Consider the following 21019-nt stretch of genomic DNA (forward strand, 5'->3'; position numbering starts at 1 on the left):
CATGATAACGACATCAACAACACTTGGTGGATGTAGTATATTTGGGTACGGAATCAACATGATGATACGTACTTGATGCTTATCATAACATCTTCTGCTGTCGAATCCGACCGATTGTAGGGGAACGAAAAAGAGGAACAACTTGAGCACTAATAGAAATCGATTATTATCCATTGGCCACGATCATTACCCGTATGTTTACATGTCCCAGTCCATCCAAGTTACAATTCTTTCGTACACCCAGGCTGGAGTTTCTCGTAGATGACGCTCAATTCATCCCACAGCCTCTCTGCTGTCTGATCACCTTCCTGGCTCTTGACAAACGGACTGTATGGCTTGACTTCACATTCGCTCAGATACTGGCCGTGGGTTTCCTTCCCGGCCGTCCCGCCATGGACCAGAGTCCGTGCCCCGTGTTCACCAGATCGAGCTGCAAATTTAGCCACGACCTTTGCTGCTGCTCCGGCGTCCTGAAAGAGATTGGTATTGCAAAATCCTGGAGCGACGTTGTTGATGACGACCAATGGCTTGCCGATAGGGTCAGATTCCGCCGATGCCGTGAGCACTTTCGCAAAACGTTTCACCAGGAGCATCACAGGAAGTTTACTCAGGAAATATCGGTCGTTACCCATGGCCGTTTTCTTGGGGTCGGAAAGCGTTGTGAGGATTTGTCCGTCTGGAGGAGTGGTAAGATCCTGTGTCTTGGCCCAAAAATGTACGGCTGATCCAGTCACGGCTATGACGGGCGTGATGTTGTATTTCGTGGCTGATTGTCGTAATGTCGGGATCAGTAAGGTCGCGAGGAGAAAGGTCGAAATCACATTCACGGTGATCGTACTCTCATAACCCTCGGACAGTGAAAACTTGTGAAGTTCTACCCCAGCATTGAGAATAGCGGCATCCAAGCGTGGAAGTTCTTTGAATTTCTCAGCGCAGGCAACAACACTGGAAAAAGAGCCGAGATCAAGCTCGAGAAGAACGAATTTTGGCTTCTGACCGTTGCCGCTCGGTGTTGCTTCAATGATTTTCCTGGCCTGTTCCCCTTTGGACAGCGAGCGGCATACCAGTACGATAGTGCTACAGTTGAGCTGAACCAATTGTTTGGCGGCTTCCAGTCCAAGCCCGGAATTCGCACCAGTGATCGCAATGGCGCGGCCCGTTAGATCGACCTTAGGTAGAGGCGGCGTCTGGAATTGGCCTCGGAGAAATTGTATATAGCCGACCATGTCGATGAAAGATACTTAAAATAATCTTCCTGGGCTGAGGATTGTGGTGTGCAGCAGGCAGGTAGAATCGCCGTTTGACTGGAGTCTTCAAGAATAGAACGATTGATCGGACCAGTCGAGTGTACATGGCGGCGCCCATTATTTTATATCCCACCACATAGGCACCTGCGATCACAGTGAAATGATTTCCAAGCCTTGACTTGATGTGTAGGTGCACAAAGCGTCAGATGGCTGAATAACTGTTTGAGGACAATGCCAAATCCGTGAATGACCGTCAGTGGGAATCATTATCTCCGGAGGCCCGAAAAGAGACCCGAATGGGGAAATTTGATAGTTCCTCGTCGTCTCCACCGTCAACCACCGAAATACCGGCCCATCCCCATACTTGAGAAATCTCTCACTTTTCATCTACTCGGCGTTGCAAATGGCGGCTGCCTGTACTTGGCTTGGCCCGCCAAATCCATGAGTATCCTTGATTTTCAGCCTAGGCACCTTTGTATACCTGTTCAAGGGCCTCTGATGCTGGCCGCGCATCTGTGCAACATTCCACGTGCCGGATAATTGCCGTCGAAGTTGTCGCAGTATGCCAATCTAAACATGGCTATCCTCATGAAATGAGTCTTTTGTGTGCCGCTCAATGAGCCACACGGCATCTTCATTGTAACTGAACAACGCCTTCCTAACCTGCTCTCCATCACTCGTAGCCAGCAACGGTGCAAGTAGATTATAAACTCTGTCAGCACTGTCCTCGGAAAGTCGAACGTTGGTTAAGATGGAGACAAATAGCCGAGTCAAGGCACTCAGGGTTTGCGCATCGGAAGATCTTGAAGTGGTCTCGACAGAAGATCTGGAGATTGCCCCGGCCCTAGGCTCGCCACCGACTTCCAGTACCAGGCCTTGTTCAGAGGATGTAATCGAGTCGATCAATAGCCCCTTTCCTTTTGGGTGTGCAAGTCGCCCTTTCTGGGAAGCTGATACAGAGTGGTAAGTTTGACGAAAGAGTGCCTCGATATCCGAGAATACCTCTTCAATCCTGCTTGCCATGAAATCCCCTGCAGCCCGACAAATCATGGCAACTGTATCGGCTGCCGCTTGGACCGTGTATGGCATGTCATGCATAGAATTTTCCTTGCTAGATACTAGTCGAGGTATGACTGCAGGCCAGATAGCATTGATGAGTGGTAGAAACGAATTCTCGTCCTTTTCAAGTAGAAGACACAAGTCTTGCAATAATGACAGAAGAGTTAGTCGTACCCTATCAGAGGGAGATGAGAGATGCGGTACTGTCGATTGGGCGATATTAAGAAGAAGTTGATGGGACTTTGACAATGCAGGTTCGTTGTTCTTATCAACTGGTCCAGTAGGGTCGTCTTCGGCGCCCTCACCATTATTCTGTAGACCATCGTCCTCTACACCTACATCTGTCTGTGTATTCGACCACGGCTGACGTGGTGTAGATGTGGCTTGCTCGTGCTCAGCATCAGTTTTGCTCTTTCGTTCTTTTCTTGCTCGTAAGTCACGTATGATGTCCTCAATGGTAGAGGTCTTGTATTGGGTGATTGGTTGATCCTTGGACGGAGCTCCAGAGTCGATGGCAAGAAATTCGGGATGCTTCGTGCTTTCCTCCACCACCAGCTTTAAGATCTCGAACAACTGTTCAACGAGAGCAGGATACCCATGAAAGTTGTCTAATGCACCAAAGATGCTGCCAATCAGGTCGTCGAGGTAAGGCAGCACCTTGGCGCCGCATAGTCTGATCATCATGGAAAGAACTTGAAGGCCTTCGCGCGACACGTCGAATAAGTTCAATCGGAGGGCGAGGGCGTTAATGAGATAGTCAACGTTTTCGATCAACAGCTGCGATACTGACGGATAACCACAAGCTGTGGCTAGAAGATTCAAGGTAGTCATTGCGTGTTGCTGAAGCATAGGAATTTGAGATCCCAGAAGAGTTAACACAGGAAACAATGTTTCCACCAGTTCTGGTCTATACGACTTGCCGAGTTGATTTGCTTGCAAGACGAGAGCTTCGAGAGAAAATGCGATGAGCCGCCAATCGGGGCTGTCGTCATTGTATGACTCTGAAGATTCCAGAAGCCAAGGTAAGGTCATTGCATAGAGGTCGGAGATTAGGAATGGCCGGGAAAGGGATAAATCTGAAGGGGATGATTCACCCATGACGAAGTCATCCATATCGAAGAGCTGTGAAGCAGGTCCTTGGACAAAGCTCAACGCTAGCCACGTGGCCGATAGACTGCGGTTATTGTCATGATCCGGAATATGGTCTATCAAGTTGCGCGTTATAGCTTTGGCAGACTGATGGTCTTTAAGTGCATCGACCAGCTTGTTGATTGCTTTTGTAGAACCTCGCTGGCTCTGATGATTCAGCACGAGAGGAGCAAAATTGCTCTCGATCTGCATAGTATCCTGGATCAGGCCAACACCGGAAGCATGTGGAGCCTCGTTAACCAACTTAGATTTGGCTGATGTAGAAGCAATAGCCGCAGATACTCCGTCAATCAATATAGATCCGATGGCCATACTCAATTCCTCCGTCGATTCGGAAACGTCAGTCAAGGCCAGAAAAGCAGTCGCAACTTGATCAAGCATATGCTGCTTGGGCCTATCATCATTGCCTTGCATTATGCGTGGGAGTGCTTGGCTCCAATCGTAGATCTTTGCTTTTAAGATGTCCTGGATATCTTGCCTGGATATCATCAAATGTCTGAGCGCCGCATTCGCCTCTGAGGACTCTGAAGCTCGGCAAATGACAACTAATGTCTCCACCATCAGCGGCAGTGACAGTGCCAGAGTCTGGGGACAGTCTTCGATAATCATGAGGCAAAGATCGAGTAGAGCTTTTGAGATATCAGGACTGTCATGTGTTCGGAGTTTGACCACCTGCACCAAGGCTATGTCAATCTGCGGTGCAGTGGCCTCAAGCCATGCTTTATCGAGAATGACCGCATCGTCATTTGATCCAGCAGCCTTACCAACGGTAGTGCCGGAGACAGCACTATCATTGAGGACATTTTTCAGAAGAACTGTGAGGAGGTTCAGATAAGCCACGAGAACCTTTTTCGTCCGACGAGCTTCGGTGCTCGGTCTCAACACTTTAACCAGCGTGGAAACCGTACGAGGTAGCAGGCTCGCAAGCAAGGGTCGGTCTGTGATGGAGGTGACAATTTGGAATAGGGCCTGTGCTGCGCTCGTTTGCACAGTATCCGATGGGGCATCTGCCATTGACTCGAGCAGTTGATAAACGAGTTGGTCCACAATGCGTCTCTCACCTGGTCCTTCGAGGACATTTGCTCCTGACCTGCTCAGTTGCAGGACGAGGTCCGATATACAATCAAAAGAGGCAACCTTGAGCTCATCCGTAGTAGGCTCGCTGCGCTGACCAGGCGAGGGGGAGACTAACAATCCCATCAGAATCAGTAGTTGCTTGCCCATTTCTGGGGCAATCTTGTCCCGCCATCCTTGAGACACCAGAATGTGCACACATTTGACGGTGAGTTCAAGGACTGAGGAAGAGAACTGTTTGGACTGGTTGAAAATGTGCGTCAGTGGAAAAAAGGCATATTCAGCCAATTTCACGTCCAGCAAATTCTCGTCGCCCAAGGATTGCAAAGCATGATGAACAGGTTCGAGGGCGAGGAGTACAGCTTTGGCAGACACCTGATTCGCTTTAAATTTCAACGCAGTCGAACTGAGCTCTACGCAGGGTGCACGCAGCTAGACCGACCTGTTAGTGTAAGTTCATTAAGAGAAGATATGGGTGGGATTACGCGTAGAAAAGCCTGCTGCCTTGTCTCACCCATGACTGCACGATCAGACCGTACAGCCTAGTGTGCAATGCATAGTCTTTGGGATCAGAAGATGGCATTATGGCCTGGTAGCATCATTTGGTCTTGATCAAAGGCATCAATTCTGAGAAAATGCGAGGATAAACTGAGCCAATCAGCCACACCCAGATTTGTGGCTGAATAATGTGGCTTGTGACCCCTCAGCTTGACAATCATCTTCCCTCTCCGCCTAGATGGAATACCGTACTCGTATCCATACCTACCAGGTAACTTGCCTACCCACTTGAACGTCAAGTGTGGTGTGAGTCAAGACCTCATAATCACTCTGAATAATAATGAGACGACTATGATGACACACAGACCAATTGTTGTATGGACGCAAGGTTGCGGCCTCGGCTACAAAACCCGAGTCTGATGCTTTGGTCTTGGGGGATTGAGAGCACGATAGCAATCACTAATTGCATCTCACAGACACGCCCGCAGCATTTTCCGAATAAAGCTTGAAGTAGATGTTTTATTGACTGTGATTGTTAAGAGATCAACTGTAAACGGTTTTGGACAGCATGCGACAGCCTGGTATCACTATGTAGCAAAAGGAGAAATCCGCACTGATCTGACAATGGATTAAAGCAACCAGACAAGTTCACGTAGGAAGGTAAGTAGTGCTCTTCCGTATGAGTTGTGCGCAATTAATTTCTACTCGTATCACGGAATGCCACCGTTGGGAATGTCCAACACATCACAGTCCCAAGTCTGGGACACCGTATTCCAATAAATTATGTCAGGAGCCGCGAGAAGCTTAGAGGCTCCGTTCTCGCGTGCAGTACTTGTGGAAGACCAAATCAAATGAAAAACCTCGTGCCGTGTCGTGAATCTAAGCACGGACTCAAAAGGTGACTGTGCGGCGGGTAGCAGATAATGGTGGCCCTGTGAATCTCAGATCGCAGTAACGACAAGGCTGGAGAGCTTGCTCTTAATCAAACTGTTTAATTATCGAGACGGCACACAGGAGTATGGCCCGTCACACATCTCTTTTCCATGAAACAGCGAATTACGACAGCAGGAGTATCTGGTAGCAGAGCCCTCAAATCCGACTGTCAATGATCCTAATGTGCGGGCCAGGGAAAAAGGCTATATGTAGTTGAGTTTACACATCTCAGCTGATGATGCGCCAGCTGGTGGATTGCACCATTCGATAATGGGTTGGACTCCAGCTTGACATAGCCGGCCCTCGTCTGCAAGCACTGTATTAATTTATTGACGCAGTGTTCTTGCTGGTTCGGTTCAGGTGTGGCGCCCTTCCCCGGCTAGAAATCGTGCCAGGGGCAACAACACGGGCCACCGCAGTTAATCGGCTACTTGAGTGGACTGAGGACAACCTAGGCCGAAGGATTTGGCAGCTTGACATCGACCTAGGAAGGCAAGCTGCAGCTGTCCGTCCTCCCAATCTTCTTGTCCGCCACCAGCACCAGCCTGCGAGTCCGTCCAGCGTCGTCAGCGTGCAGGATGAGCGGACTTTTCCAGCGGTATGTTCCTTTGGACGGCTCGAGTTCGGTTAGCTCCCCTCAGAAGTCGGACCTGGAATGGGACAGCGCACCTAAGACGTAGATCTCCAACTGAAAGCGATTAGCCTGCCAGAATGCTGGCAACTTGGAGCGGTACAAGGCGGCGGCTTCACTAATCACCAAGACTAGACACCCCACTCATTCTCCCACATTCAAACGTCATTTATCACTTGTTTATTGTATTCTTTTGTAGGTTCAACTCCTTGAAGTCATGTGGTGGCAGCACTGGCAGACGGTGCTACCGGCTGAAGGTCTGGTCCTTGCAAAACAGCCACAATGGACATGTGGTGTGCGCATCCCGTTGTGCTGTCACTCGAGATCAACTTTAACCGTACAACCCAAAAATGATTTGCACGATGCAGCGGAGGGAGGAGCCATGGTCTGCCGGGTGCCCGAAGCAGGATTCCGTCGTGTACTGTACGTGATGGAGGGCAGATCCTCGAGGCGGACTTGCTGTTGACACCTATAACCCATGCAGCTAGCTGTGGCGGTCTTTCAGCTCGCGACGAGCTACGCTAAATAGATCGGGCTGGGGAATGAAAGGACCAGTGTTCCGGCGAGGATTCCACTGCTGGGGCTGCAGCTTGCCACGAAGACCAGGGTGGTTCCTAGGCGACCGAGAAATGTGGCTGAAAAATGGAGAAGTGACCAGGGGTAAAAGTCGAGGAAGAGGGAACGATTGGCGTCGCTGTGCCGCAGCCCGACATCATGATTTCCCCGATCTTGAGCCTGTCCAACAATGGCTCGACAAAGCTATTGCATATCCGGCTGGACCTGGCTCTGGAACTGGAGGAGAAACTGGGAATAGACGGTCTCTTGAGTGGGCAAACACTGACGCAAGTCAAATGAATCAGGCATTATTGGTACGAGGTACTTTGCAGCAATTGCTAGTAGTACCTGTAGTCGTAGTTGGTGGTAGTGACAGCAGTGACGATGCATTCACTTGCCAGCCTTTTCACTTTCGACTTCACCTTCCTCTCACTTCTCCGTCTCTTTCTTTGTTAGACACACACACACACACACACGTACACGAGGTCCCACTTTCCTGTCACTCTTGCTTTGGCTTCAGTACCTGCATCTTAACTGCCCTGATCTTCTCTGTCACAAATTCCTCTTAAACCCTCTCCCGCACTCTGCGCATCGACCATTTCTTTACATCACTCTTCTCAAGCATTTGGCCCTGATCGTCTGCCTTCTCACATCCCGCCTCTCAATTCCACCTCCAGTACCGTGCATCTTAGTACAGTACCATTACTACGCGCAACCTTCCATCAACCATGAAGACCTTCATCGCTGCCGCTGCCCTCGTTGGCGTCGTCGCTGCCCAAACTCTCTCCGACCTTCCAGCATGCGGTGTAAGTCAATCTCACCTGGGCGTTGGCTCAACTCTCTCTCTCTCTCTCTCTTGCAGATCTTTGACTGACACGATATCTCCAGCAAACATGTGTCAACAACATGCTTGGACTTGCCAGTTCCTTGGGCTGCCCTAACGTCAACAATTCCCCTGATGTCGGTTGTCTTTGCAAGAACAAGGACTTCGGTTATGGAATTCGCGACTGCGCAACTCAAGCTTGCCCAAGCGGAACTGATCTCAATCAAATCATTGCCTTCGGTAACAGCTACTGTTCCTCGGGTAAGTCTTCTTGTTCAAAGTATTCGAAATCTCCTTGGTATAAGACTCTGACCATGGTACAGTTGCGTCCACTGTCTCCGGCTCTCTCGCCGCTACCTCTGCCCTGACCGCCTCTGGTACGGCTACTGGCCCCGCTGGATCCGCAAGCGGTGCTTCTACCTTGTCTGGCGGTGGTGCTGGTGGCTCTGGCTCTGGCTCCGGCTCCGGTTCTGGTTCCGCTACTGCAACTGGATCTGGCTCTGGTAGCACCGGTGGTGCTGGTGGTGCTGGTGGCTCTGGCGCTTCTTCCACTCCAATCTCTACCGAGACTCGATTCACCACCATTACCACCGACGGAAGCACAATTACCAGCGCAATCGAAACCTCGACCATCTTCAGTGCCATTGGTGGTGCAGGAGTATGTAAAACTGTTTCTAGAAAGATGAACTCACCGCTAATTCATTCTCAGGGTTCGGCCGCTTCTGGTGCTTCGAGCGCTGGATCCAGTGCCTCTTCAGGTGCCTCGTCTGCTGCGTCTGGTGCAAGCGCTTCAGCGTCTTCACTCGCCTCGTCTCTCTCCTCTAAAGCCGAATCCGCTTCCTCTGCTGCCTCAGGTGCCGGTGCATCTGCCTCGTCCTCCGCAGCTTCGGTCGCCAGCTCGGTCTCTTCTCATCTCTCCAGTGCCACGGGTGCAGCCGGTTCTGCAGCCAGCTCCGCAGGTGGCTCAGCTACCTCAGCTGCTGGTTCTGCTGCCTCGTCTGCTGCAGGCAACCCCGCGCCCATGGTCACCGTGGCTGCTAATGGGCTTGCTGGAATCGCAGGTCTTGCTGCTGTCATGCTGTTGTAAAGAGAAGAAACAACACAGCTGATATCCCAGAGTGAGAGAGTCGGACGACCTTTTCGAATTTGCTTGCAAAAATCACTGTTGATACCCAGATCCGCATGGAACAGCATTGCATTCACGCTTTTAGACGTGATAACGGACAGATCGGCGAAAGTGACACAATTGCTGGACCATTCATGATCAGTGCAAACTGCGAATTAATGCTTTACGATGTACGGATTAGTTGCATCTTCACCATCAGCAAAAAGCATGCAGCTTTCTGCTTTAATAGGCCTGAGCTTAGGCTGAATAGCTAATAAGAGACATCATATCGATTGTCCAAAGAATCGTCGTTCCTTTTAATGCTCATCTGTTCTGATGATCCGTGCTTCACCTCGGGCTCCTTGACCATGCCGAAGCGAGTGGGGGGACCCATTCGCTAATCGCGATGACTATGTTGGGTGATCCGTACCAAGCTACAGTACAGCATCGTATTAAGGACAGCACCAGTAGGAATACTTCATGGTCGCCTTGATCTCTTGTTCATCCCATGACATCCAGGAGATATCTGGATTCATCCCGAGTAACGAAGGCCCACGTTAATTGTCCAAAGGCTGTAATGGAATAAGAGGCCTTATCCAAATGGACGAATCAAAAGCCCAGTCGCTTTAATTGGTTGCGTCATTCAACACCACGATCCCGCGCGTCGCAGGCGTCGCGAACGCGACTTTGCTCTTGAAAATATTGGGTACTTACCTGCCTTATGCAATGAATACAGGAGTTCACGAGCAATCGTTCCATATCTGAATGCAACTGATGCACAAGGCTGGTGCTACCGTGAAACAAGCTGCCTTTCGTCCACGTCTCGGGTTGGGCCCATGTTTTCTACCTGGGTTTGCCTCCTCTGCACGTATCTCACTGACCATTGATCCGCCAAACAACCTACTACAATATAGGCCATTCCAGGTTTTGGCGAATCATTCGCCTCTCAACAGGGCCTCCAATATGCCACAGGCAAGGCAATCAACGCTTGGGTTCGTCCCCTACTCCCGCATGAATGGCAATGACTCTAATCCAGTACAGCAAGTTTCTCGGAAATAACCAGAATGGCACCAAGGCCAAATCTCAATCCACCTTGTCATTCGGTCAGAAACCTGCCACGAAGAAGAGCGAATTAGTTTCTGACGATGACGGGCCCCCTACCGAGGATGGAAAGACACCTACGTCAGACGTTGAGATGAAAGATGAAGAACCTGTTACTTCACCCCAAAACACTACTGAAATTTCAAAGGGTAATCACAAGCGAACGGCGTCCGGAGAGAAGAAAGAGGAGGAAGACTCGGATGATGAACCTGTTGTCAGAAAAAGAAGACGAACATCAGCATCAAGATCAACGTCCAGAGGTTCAAGAAAGAAATCACGCAGTCGAACCAGAGAACCCACACTAAATGGGAAGACTTCCACAGTCATTACCAAAAAGGCCAATGCCGAGTCCGTGGAGGATGATGCAGCAGCCTCGGACAAAGGTAGCCTCGCATCCGAGCCCGAGGAGACCTCATCTGCCAGTGAAAGCGAAGATCCAAAGGTGGACAAGAAACAGGTGGAAAAGATACAAGCCACAATTAAATCAACTGCCAGAGACCCTTACCCGGATTGGAAGGCTGGTGATCCTGTACCATATGCAGCACTTTGCACGACGTTTTCACTAATTGAGCTCACGACGAAACGGCTACAAATCACAGCCTATTGCTCGGCGTTCCTCCAACAAGTCCTACGACTAACACCTCAAGATCTTCTTCCAACAATACAGCTAATGTTGAACAAACTTGCTGCCGACTATGCTGGTATAGAACTCGGCATTGGTGAATCCCTGATTATGAAGGCTATTGGCGAGAGTTCTGGTCGGTCACTCTCGGTGATCAAGTCGGATCATCAGAAGATTGGTGACTTGGGACTTGTCGCTGCAAAGAGCAAGTCCAAACAAGGTCAAATGTTCAAGCCAAAGCCACTCTCTGTCCGAGGTGTGCATCAGGGTCTTCTCGACATTGCTAAGATGGAAGGACACGGCTCGCAAGATCAAAAAGTTCGGGCCATCAACAAACTGATGGCTGCAGCCGATGTATCATCTTCGAACAAGACCGTGGATATCACCAAAGATAAAGGTGGGCCATCGGAAGCAAAGTTTCTTGTTCGATTTCTAGAAGGAAAGTTGAGGCTTGGTCTGGCAGAAAAGACGGTCATCATTGCCCTAGCGCAGGCTGTGGTTACGCACGAGGTGGCAGTGAAGGGCAAGGTGCCCAGTACTGAGCAACTTGCTAAAGGGGAGGCCGAGCTGAAGACTGTGTACAGCGAACTTCCCTCTTATGAAGTCATTATCCCCGCGATGCTTGAACATGGCATTTTCAACCTTCACGAAAGTTGCAAGTTGCAGCCTGGAGTACCACTCAAACCTATGCTCGCGAAGCCGACCAAGTCCATTACCGAGGTGCTTGATCGTTTCGAGGGCAAGAACTTCACTTGTGAATACAAGTACGACGGCGAACGAGCACAGATTCATTATGTGTCTCCCGAAGCTATGTCGGAATTCCCTGCTGCTGCAAATACTCTATCGAAGGATCCAAAACATTTCAAAGGACTGGCCGCTATCTTCTCAAGAAACTCAGAAGACCTGTCAAAGAAATACCCTGACATCCTCGAAAAGTTGAATGCCTGGATCAAGCCATCAACCAAAAGTTTTGTTCTTGACTGCGAGACTGTTGCATGGGATCCTCAGAACAAGAAGGTTTTGCCGTTTCAGCAGTTGATGACTAGAAAGCGAAAGGACGTGAAGACCTCAGAAGTCACAGTCAAGGTCTGCGTCTTTGCATTCGACATGTTATTCTACAATGGCGAGCCACTTGTTAAGAAGACGTTCCGCGAAAGACGGGAGTTGCTACACAACGCATTTGATCCGGTCGAAGGCGAATTTGGGTACGCGCAATATGGCGATGCCAAAGATATCGACGAGATCCAACACCTTCTGGATGATTCGGTAAAAGCGTCCTGCGAAGGTCTCATGGTCAAGATGCTCGACACAGAGGAATCAGGCTATGAGCCGAGCAAACGCTCTCGGAATTGGCTCAAAGTCAAGAAGGACTATCTCAATGGCGTTGGTGATTCACTTGATCTTGTTGTCCTTGGAGCGTATCACGGCAGAGGAAAACGTACTTCGTGGTTTGGTGCCTTTCTTCTGGCATCATGGAATCCTGAAACGCAAATCTTTGAGACGGTATGCAATATTGGGACTGGGTTTTCCGAAGCAGTCTTGGAGGAGTTTCACAAAGAGCTCTCTGAGATCATCATCGAGCGTCCGAAACCCTTCTATTCTCATTCAAGCGTCAAAAATGATCAACCAGACGTTTGGTTCGAGCCTCGCTTCGTGTGGGAAGTCAAAACTGCCGATCTTACGTTGAGTCCTCGGTATCGTGCTGCGATCGATGAGATGGGCGGCAAGAATGGAATCAGTCTAAGATTTCCTCGATTCATTCAGAAACGAGAGGACAAGAAGCCTGAAGATGCCACTACTACGTCGGCTATTGCTGAGATGTATCGAAAACAGGAAGTCATCGCGAAGGAGGGTAAAAGCAAGGGGGTCGATGATGATTTCGAATATTGAAATCCTTTCGACCATCATCGAGACCTGCCTTACGGCCTGACACACGGTCTAAACAGTACTTCAGTAGCACACGTACTCGTATTACCAGTCTTGTTAATTTAACATACTTGTCGTCATTGAACAGCATGGTGGACGAAGAATATACCTAAGCAAATATACCCGTACTTCTCTCGTGCTGTGTTCTTCGGTGTACGAATACGGCGTAAAGCAGCAACGGATTCGCGTTTTCACGTGACGTGACTTCGAGTGACATGCCGACCCCTGATCCTCATCCTGATCCTCCTAATAATGATACTGTACACATGGGCCCCTCTTTGATTGAACGCCTCCAATTCCATAACCACCAAGTTACCAACCTCAGTCGTGTGCTCAAGTTGACCCACTAATGTGCTGGTATGATTTGAAGTTATTGTAAACTATCACAGGGGCTTGAGCTTTACATCTCGACCCTTTTATCCGTACCTCTAACTTGCTCGACCTCATTGTCCAAGTTGACACCATGGATCTCGCCTACGACCACATCACCGAACAAGCATTCACCACCGGCGATAGAGCCACGACACCCACTCCATCGACCTCCGACACCACTCAATCAGGCGGTGGCGAGCCTGCAACACCGAAAGCGACCCTACAAACGGAATTCCAGGAGACCTTCAAAGCCTTTAGCAACTCCGCATGGGGCGCGCGACTTGGCGGCATCTGGGGCAATGTCAGAAAACAAGGAGAAAGTGTGTATGAGGAGGCCCGCAAAGAGGCAGCAGAGATGGCCACTGAGGTGGAGGCGTTGAGAACAAAAGTGGTTGGACTTGGCTTTGGACAGTCAGAGGCGTCCACTGCGTCTGGGACTTCGGACTCGTCTTCCGTAGTGACCGCGGAAGCCAATGTGGACAATACGGGAGACAAGAGACCAGAAGGTGAACAGAGTATTGAGGAAAAAAATAAAGTCGATCAAGAGACCGAGACCTTTCTAGAACGCTTCAAGCACGAGGCGGCGAAACGGCTGAAAGAGGTGCAACGTGCCGAGGACGCCGCAGACGAGGCATTGCTGCGGTTCGGCACGAATATTCGCAATTTTTTGAGAGACGCAGTCAGTGTGACGGCACCAGAAGAGGGTGGAGAGGGACGCAGACAGCCTGGCGAGGTGCTCTTCGAGAGCAAGGATCAGAGTGGCCGTCGGGTGATACACACGAGTCGATTCGACGCACAATTGCATGTCATTCACACCACGCTCCACAGCTTCACCCAAGACCCCAGTACCAGTGGTGGACAGTGGGAAGAGTTTAAAAGTGGGTTTGACAGTGCAAGTGCCGACACGACGAGCAGGATTGCGGCCGATTTGGATAAGTACCCTGAATTAAGACGCAGTATGGAGAAGCTGGTACCGGAACAGGTCGACTACAAGGATTTCTGGGCCAGGTATTACTTCCTGAGGCATGTCGTGGAGGTACAAGAAGAGAAGAGGAGGGAGTTATTGAAAGGTATGTTTATGGTTTCTGCCCATAGCATTTCTACACTTTTGTGGTCCCAAACCTATGCTGACTTTGTTTCTCTTTTTTTTGCAACAGCATCAGCGAACGACACCGAAGAAGTCGGCTGGGATGAAGACTCTGATGACGACCAAGTAGAGAAGCAAGACGGCACACAGCAAAAGGCTCCGAAAGTCCTCGTTGCTCAGAACACGAATGACAGTTCAACCACACTACATCAGACCCCCACCGCCCAGGATCCAGGCTCATTGAAGCCAGATAGCTCAGGACGACGATCGCACGACGAGAAGTCTGTGGCGGACAGCGACGCCAGCTATGACCTCGTCAGTGGAGCTACGAGTCGTGCGCCAGGGAGCCCGAAGGATGATGTAGTGGGAGGAGCAAAGGGTGCTACAGGTGTTGGTGCCGACAAGATTGACGAGAGTGACGAGGAGGATTGGGAGTAAAGCATTGACCTCGTCGGTGGTCATTCATCATCACATGCTTCCATTGGCGTGGCTGAGTCGGATACAAGGCTTGGGCTTGATGGATTTTGATTTCACATTCCGTCACGCGGCTCAGACTTTATTACTCCGTTCCAGGGTCGGCGAAAAGGAGTAGAAGCAGGTGAGCAGTGAGAGGGAAGGGCACATACGGAGTTGTTTAGTTTGTATTTTGATACCCCTGTACGGAGTAATTGTCTTTGACACGGGATCATATTGCTTTGTTGCTTGTTACTCGTGGTCTTGTCCTTGTATCTAGGCAAATGTGTATATCTTGTTGATCTCCTTGTAACAAGAGTGGTATCCATAGTGTTCGTATCCGTCCTCGTACTCGTGAACTTGTCTGGCACTCTCGTAGAGACGTGATTTGATTGGCGTGTTTTGAACTGAGCCCAGAGGAAAATGATCTGGCTGGAACATGTTTGATCCCTCGACTGTCACTCTTTTTTTTGGTCCCATACTCCGTACATTGACCTGTCTTCTGCTCTGTACCTCATCGTCTTCATCTCATTGCCCATCACTATTCTTGCAGTTCATAAGGCCCACTCCCCACTCAGGGGTCGTTGATTGACACCTTCCTTGTGTCACCACCACCATCGTCGTATCATCTTGTTCGAAACTACTTTACTCATCCTTACAAATTATCCCCTCAACGACTTTCGCCCTCCCACGTTTCCTCTCCTCCACTTTCCGCGACACCATACTCCACAAAGGTTTTCAGGGTCAGGTTTACGTTACGCCTCGAGTCACGATGCCTTGTGTTGTACCCTTGGAAAAGGAACATGGTACCAAAAGATCAACTCGCAGTGCAAGGGAGACAGGGGTTGTGCCCTATCTTTCCAACCGAAAGATGCAGACAGGAGCTTGTCGTCTAAACGTCCTTTCAAAAATTCCGATACCACGGGAAAAAACGACACGCGTAGGCCGAGACCGAGAACGCTCCCTCTGTGACGTGACCGCCATTCGCTGCGAACGGGTCAAAACTTTCCCACGATGGCTCGAAACGCAAAAACCAGAGAATGGAGAAAGGGAAGACGAATGCCTTCCCACTGTGGTCACCCATTCACCAGAGGGTTCGAAAAGATGACCCGGTGGTGCATGATCCACCGAGAAACAACAGAGAAGGGAAAACGCGACGCCTCGACCTTGCCCATGCCGCGTGAAAGAATCTGAAGGCGAAGTTGATTCTTTGGAATTGATGAGAAGGGGGCCGATTGCATGTTGGACCTGTTCAACAACATTGCATGTTGCGTTTCGTCATGGAGAGAAGATACCATCGACCTTGTCTAGTCGACGAGTCTCCTTCGCCAAAAAACCCATCAATCCATCTCTCGAATCACTGGATATCGAATAGGTGAATTCTCGGCAGACAGAATGGTGCACAGCGTCCGAGTCCCCGAATGGTACAATCGAGGCAAGCTACGCCATGGCTGCACGTCGAACCTCACTCCTCGAGATACCAACCTTCTGGTCTGTTCTGTTCTTCTGTCGCCGGTTGGAGGTCGTGTCTAGGTGTTTGATACCGTGGCTTGAAATTCTGTGGGGTCGTGGGAATTTGTCAGTGGGACCGCCGTGGGTTTATTTCGAGGGCCTTTGCGAGGCTCATTCTCACGACTGATTTTTTTGTTCTTTCCAGTGACGCCCCTTTCGGAACGGAATTGAGGACCGTCAAGAGGGCCACAGAGGGTTCGATGCGTCCGTGTGGGAACATCGAAGGCTCTTTTCCTTTTTCATGACAGTTCCGCCTCGTCAGGTCAATCCCTGATTCTCCTTTTCTTTGTTTGCTGTTTGCGGGACCAAAATACACGGTCAGAAGCTTTTTTTATCGGTCTTTGGTCATTTTCCTTGTCCTTTCGATTCCATGCAATCGGCCGCCCCTTTATTCCGTGCCTTGCCTTTACTCGCCGGTCGTGGCATGGTATGGTATGGAAATTGTTGGGGTTGGTGGTGTCTCGGACAGGAGATGGAAATGGGGACGAGGATTTACACCGTGTGTTTTCTTTCTTCATCGTCGATTTCTTTTTTCCTCGTTGCAGGAATTTGGGGGGAAAAGAAAAAAGAACCCAAGCGTCAATCTTTCAATTCTTACCAAAGAAACAAAAAGGAATATTTATAGAGTAGACAAACATATACGGAGTGCTGTATATAGGCAGTATACGGATGAGGATTGGTATAGATTGAACATACGAACATATGGATGATGGATCTCCTCCTTACTCAATCTGATGATTACTCGTTTACTACCTACAGTAGAGCCCAATTTACCACGTACCTCTTCTACATATGTCTTTCATGACCGTCCTCTGGTAACATTCTCACACTCCGCATCCTCCGTATTCACTGAGCTCAATATTCAAATCTCAGGCTTCAACCTCAGCGTATTTTTGAACCTTTAATTCTTTGCAAGACATTAATTTTACTGTTATTGTTACTTTTACAATTACATCTTCTCTGACCTTCGATACTCATTTTCAAAGGTGCCTTTAGAGGCTAGCTCTATCAACAGTCAAGTCTGACCTCATACTCTGCATTCCCTCCTTGACGAGACCGAAACAATCACCATTTTTGATTCCTGCCACACACTGTAGCAACGAACGCATATCCATTTCCACTTTGATAAAAATAAAAATACTCCTTTCTTCCCTTTGTCGTTTGCTAACGATGTCCGCGTTTCTTGCATGCATGCCTTTTCAACCAGTCTTTGAATCGATCTAGGACTTTCCGCTTCTTGAACGCAAAATCAGTCATGGGGACGGTGTCGCCAAACAATGATTGCGGAGTATCAAACGACCTCCGATTCACATGAACCGACGGGCTGAATCTCACTTCAGTATGTCGAGCTGTGCTACCTCGAGTGCCCAACATCCCGGCAGATCGTGTCAAACCACTCCGTATGCTGTGAAGGTCGAATCGTTTTCTCATGACATGCTTTGAGTATTGCGCAGAGCTGTCGTCAGAGAAGAAGCTCTGAGCTTGACGTAATGGTGGTCGAGTAGTGGGCAGTGCTTCAGGTAGACGAAGTGTCAGATCAAGATTGGAAGATGTCAGTGGAGGTCCGAATTCCGGAGGTGCTAACTGAGGCACTGATCCTGACCGTGGCAGTTGCGAGCTCATACGCGTACTGTTCACTGGATAGGCGATGCTTGTGTTGCTTTGATGAGAACGCATAGTCCGGACGGAAACCTTCCTCACGATGTCAATACTCTTCTTCACCGGATCCGGCATCGCAGCGAGCATATTGCTCCATCTTTTGGGGGCCGCAGATGAGATCTGAACACTTCCACTGGTTACTGTAGTGGGTGGTTGAGCAATCACCGATTCACCACTCAATTCAGCATATCCGGCCACTGGAGACTTCAAAGTGATATCCTCAGGCGATTCAGTAGTTTCCCATTCGTCCTCTGGGCTAGCGTCGAGTGGCGGTTGAGACATGTGGTCATCATCTGTGACTGGGTCGAGACAGCTTGATTTCCTTTTGGCTTTTAACAGAATCCGAGCACGGCGCCGACGATGGCAGTCTTGCTTTGTGACGAGGTCGCTCTTTGATATTCGACTGCTCGGTGATGGCCCCGTGGGACTTGCATCAATGTCGAGATTCAACGACTCTGTTGTGCTCGCTGATATATTAGAAACCCGCCTGATCTTGAATTTGTTGAAGGGAGGGTCTGAGTCAACGTCTGCAAGATCTCCAGAAGTCAATGAAATCTTGGTAGCAGACGCCAGGGAGGCGATTGCGCTGGTTGAAGGAAGAGTCTGCCAGCCAAAGGAGAGTTCGTTGGTCACAGGCCTGGAATTCATAACAGAAGAAGGCTCTTTATCAAAACTCGAAGCAGTCGGCAGAAATACAGGATTGTGACTCATTCTTGCATCCATACTTGCAAACAGTCGTCGAGGCATCAGCCTTTGTCTTTCGGAGCTGGTAAGACTCGACGGTTGGTAGGAGCCGGATGTTGTTGGTCTGACAGTTGAGTTAGATGGGATTATCTCTGTCTTCTGGCAGTCGCTTGTTTTGACAGAACAAGCTTCGTCAAGTTGATCCAACTCAACGGAGGATGTCAAAGGGCTTTCCGGCTCTCCACCCAGACCCAAGCACTCGATATGATGATCTAAAAGCGATTCTACCGTTGACTTGTCATGAATTGTGATGTCAGTAAAACTGGCATTGATCTCCTGACAGTTACGTTCCGAAGCTGGAGGAATGGCAGACGCAACCTCGAGACTCTGAAGGTCGGGCTGCTCAGTTACAGCACTGAGCCTGGCAAAAGTCTTGACCTCGGATATCGCCTTGGTTTCTTCTCCGATAAATGACTCTTCTATATCGAAAATGCGGCTGAATCTCTTTCGACTTTGAGATGACATTGGACGCTCCGGCATGGGTGATAGAATTTGAGTTGGGGATTTCTTTTGAGCATCACCAGATGTTTTAGGTCGTCCGCGAACCTCAGAAGCATAGGCTTCAAATGAGAGCGGTCGAAATTCGAGAGAAGGCAATTCCCATGCTGGCAATGTTTGGACACGATGTTGAGCTGACCCCTTTTGGAGACCAATGTCGGACTCGTAGGCTTGCAAAGTGTTAGGTATGAGACGGGTAGAAGTTTTCTCATCACACCCAGGAGAGTGAACTCGGGCAGCAAGTGTTGTAAGATCTCGAGGGCTCCGGCATGCATTACTGAAGAAAGCACTGGCATGAGTTGAAGTAGCGGTGCGACGCGATGCAGTTGAGATTCTAGGGTGATAATTCTCTTCTTTGGAACTTCTCCGGAGAACGATGGGCTCTGTCGTGGCGGATCGTTGTATGGGCTGCGAGTACAACGCATCAGTGAAAACACTTCAAAAACAAATTTAAATACAGACTCACTCTTTGAGCAAGGCTTCCGTTTCTCATCGGGGTTGTGGTGGCTCCAAGACTCGACTTTCGCGGTGGAATGACCCCAACATAACTATACTTGGATTGCTCACTTGCTCTTCGATTATGCTCGGTAGGGAGCTCTGCAGGCTTGAACACAGAGCCAGGCAAAGTGCCGAATGGAGACTGTGCATGACGGCGTTCTGGTCCAAGAATAGTCTGGTCGATTGTAAATGGCGGACCTGCACCCGAATCTTCCCCGGCTGGCGAGAAACAATCTTCCTCCTCCAAAAAGGATTCTGAATAGTCATAGTAATTGGGCGCTGTTGACTCGGTTGGAGATTTTGGTAGAGCTTTTTGTGAGTTTTGACTATTGTTCCAAGTTCCCCGGACGTTTTGCAAGGACATGGACATAGGGGTACCTGTTCTGCATGCAGGATATCTCTGTGGAGCAGTCACGTTCCCCATGGACACCGCAGGTGAAGGGAATCGTGCGTAGGAGGAGTAGGAGTTGTTCAGTTCTGGACGATAGCCGACCATTCCCTGTCGCACAGAGAGCATGCTGGGCGAGGAGCCAACCGTCCCGGCACTCGGGACCCTAGGATACATCTGTCTCCCTCCATATCGATAGCCATGTACATCGCTGAGTGCTGGAGACGAGGTTCTATTGCCATGCCTCCTCCCCTGGTGAGAATGTGTCATCGGTGAATTTGCATGTATACTTTGGTAATCCCGCTGACCGCGCAGCGTAATGAGCGAACGGTGTGTGTAAAGTCCATGTCTTTCTGGGCCGAGCCCCTGGAGGCCATGTGCACGATGCCGATGACCAGCTCTTTTGGATCGAAGGCCAGAATGATATGATGTAGAGGCGGAATTTATGGTCTCACGGCCGGACAGCGCCGAGGACGAAGGCACTTGCCGGGGTCCGTGTCGGCGATGTGAACGTCTGCGGTGAGGAGATCGTTGATGTCGAAGCTGAGAGGCAAAAGAGGTATCGAAGGAACCGGACCGTGGTCTAGATGACTGCAAACGAGAGCCTGAGCGAGGAATCCGAGGAGGGCGGACAGCAAAGGGGCCAGTGTCACCAATTTCTGTGGTGGTTCTCAGCATGGACTGCACGGCACTGGATCTCAGGGAGGTGGCGGTAGATGTATGAGTGGCCGTGTCTCGTTTGCCGTCATCTTGAGATGCTTTTTTCTGAACATTTGGACTGATCTCTTCGAGCGGCATGTCGTCTAGAGTTCGGCGCCCATCAAAGGCTGACCGGGGGTCGTAGGAGGCAACAAGAACTGTCCTACTCAGGTCAGCATGAGAGGAAGACAAAGATTGCACGACTCTGCAGCGAGCCTCGATTCTTTGACACTAGAGAGACTACAAGTGAGATAGAAAGTTGGTGAAAAGTTGCAGAGATGTAAGGGAAAGTGAAACAGCCTTACTTGTCTGGAGCGAGGAAGGTGCAGAAAGGAGTGCACCAAATGTAAAGTCGAGTTGGGCAGGTGCAACTGAGTATCTCATTA

The 21019-nt window shown here is 49.8% G+C and overlaps 6 protein-coding genes across 6 annotated transcripts; 3 read left to right on the plus strand and 3 right to left on the minus strand.

Moving 5' to 3' along the window:
• Positions 1–125: 125 nt before the first annotated feature.
• On the minus strand, positions 126–1773 carry PV06_06986 (uncharacterized protein). Its single transcript, XM_016408161.1, has one exon. It carries the CDS (start codon positions 1224–1226, stop codon positions 222–224), a length of 1005 nt encoding a protein of 334 aa, XP_016261641.1. The 5' UTR covers positions 1227–1773; the 3' UTR covers positions 126–221.
• On the minus strand, positions 1757–5127 carry PV06_06987 (uncharacterized protein). Its single transcript, XM_016408162.1, has 2 exons — positions 5015–5127; positions 1757–4961 (listed from the first exon to the last, which is right to left on the minus strand). Exons 1-2 carry the CDS (start codon positions 5045–5047, stop codon positions 1818–1820), a joined length of 3177 nt encoding a protein of 1058 aa, XP_016261642.1. The 5' UTR covers positions 5048–5127; the 3' UTR covers positions 1757–1817.
• A 2435-nt stretch (positions 5128–7562) lies between these two features.
• Positions 7563–9379, plus strand: PV06_06988 (uncharacterized protein). Its single transcript, XM_016408163.1, has 4 exons — positions 7563–7952; positions 8035–8230; positions 8293–8627; positions 8679–9379. The coding sequence occupies exons 1-4, from the start codon at positions 7875–7877 to the stop codon at positions 9054–9056; spliced, it is 987 nt and encodes a 328-aa protein (XP_016261643.1). The 5' UTR covers positions 7563–7874; the 3' UTR covers positions 9057–9379.
• Positions 9380–9749: 370 nt separating this feature from the next.
• Positions 9750–12800, plus strand: PV06_06989 (uncharacterized protein). The gene is made up of 2 exons (XM_016408164.1): positions 9750–10066; positions 10116–12800. Exons 1-2 carry the CDS (start codon positions 9840–9842, stop codon positions 12685–12687), a joined length of 2799 nt encoding a protein of 932 aa, XP_016261644.1. The 5' UTR covers positions 9750–9839; the 3' UTR covers positions 12688–12800.
• A 197-nt stretch (positions 12801–12997) lies between these two features.
• Positions 12998–14972, plus strand: PV06_06990 (uncharacterized protein). Its single transcript, XM_016408165.1, has 2 exons — positions 12998–14165; positions 14253–14972. Exons 1-2 carry the CDS (start codon positions 13187–13189, stop codon positions 14618–14620), a joined length of 1347 nt encoding a protein of 448 aa, XP_016261645.1. The 5' UTR covers positions 12998–13186; the 3' UTR covers positions 14621–14972.
• A 2339-nt stretch (positions 14973–17311) lies between these two features.
• Positions 17312–20732, minus strand: PV06_06991 (uncharacterized protein; the record flags this gene model as incomplete). Its single annotated transcript, XM_016408166.1, has 2 exons — positions 17312–19456; positions 19515–20732. The coding sequence occupies 2 exons, from the start codon at positions 20730–20732 to the stop codon at positions 17312–17314; spliced, it is 3363 nt and encodes a 1120-aa protein (XP_016261646.1).
• Positions 20733–21019: the final 287 nt, after the last annotated feature.

This window comes from Exophiala oligosperma (genome assembly GCF_000835515.1).
Source record: "Exophiala oligosperma strain CBS 72588 unplaced genomic scaffold supercont1.6, whole genome shotgun sequence".
NCBI lineage: Eukaryota > Fungi > Ascomycota > Eurotiomycetes > Chaetothyriales > Herpotrichiellaceae > Exophiala > Exophiala oligosperma.

Coding starts and splice junctions, on each gene's coding strand:
- PV06_06986 (XM_016408161.1), bottom strand. CDS start 1,226: ATGGTCGGCTATATACAATTTCTCCGAGGCCAATTCCAGACGCCGCCT.
- PV06_06987 (XM_016408162.1), bottom strand. CDS start 5,047: ATGGGTGAGACAAGGCAGCAGGCTTTTCTACGC. Junction 4,962..5,014: donor GGCAGCAGGCTTTTCTACGC/GTAATCCCACCC, acceptor AGGTCGGTCTAG/CTGCGTGCACCCTGCGTAGA.
- PV06_06988 (XM_016408163.1), top strand. CDS start 7,875: ATGAAGACCTTCATCGCTGCCGCTGCCCTCGTTGGCGTCGTCGCTGCC. Junction 7,953..8,034: donor CCGACCTTCCAGCATGCGGT/GTAAGTCAATCT, acceptor CGATATCTCCAG/CAAACATGTGTCAACAACAT. Junction 8,628..8,678: donor GTGCCATTGGTGGTGCAGGA/GTATGTAAAACT, acceptor ATTCATTCTCAG/GGTTCGGCCGCTTCTGGTGC.
- PV06_06989 (XM_016408164.1), top strand. CDS start 9,840: ATGCAACTGATGCACAAGGCTGGTGCTACCGTGAAACAAGCTGCCTTT. Junction 10,067..10,115: donor GCAAGGCAATCAACGCTTGG/GTTCGTCCCCTA, acceptor AATCCAGTACAG/CAAGTTTCTCGGAAATAACC.
- PV06_06990 (XM_016408165.1), top strand. CDS start 13,187: ATGGATCTCGCCTACGACCACATCACCGAACAAGCATTCACCACCGGC. Junction 14,166..14,252: donor GAGGAGGGAGTTATTGAAAG/GTATGTTTATGG, acceptor TTTTTGCAACAG/CATCAGCGAACGACACCGAA.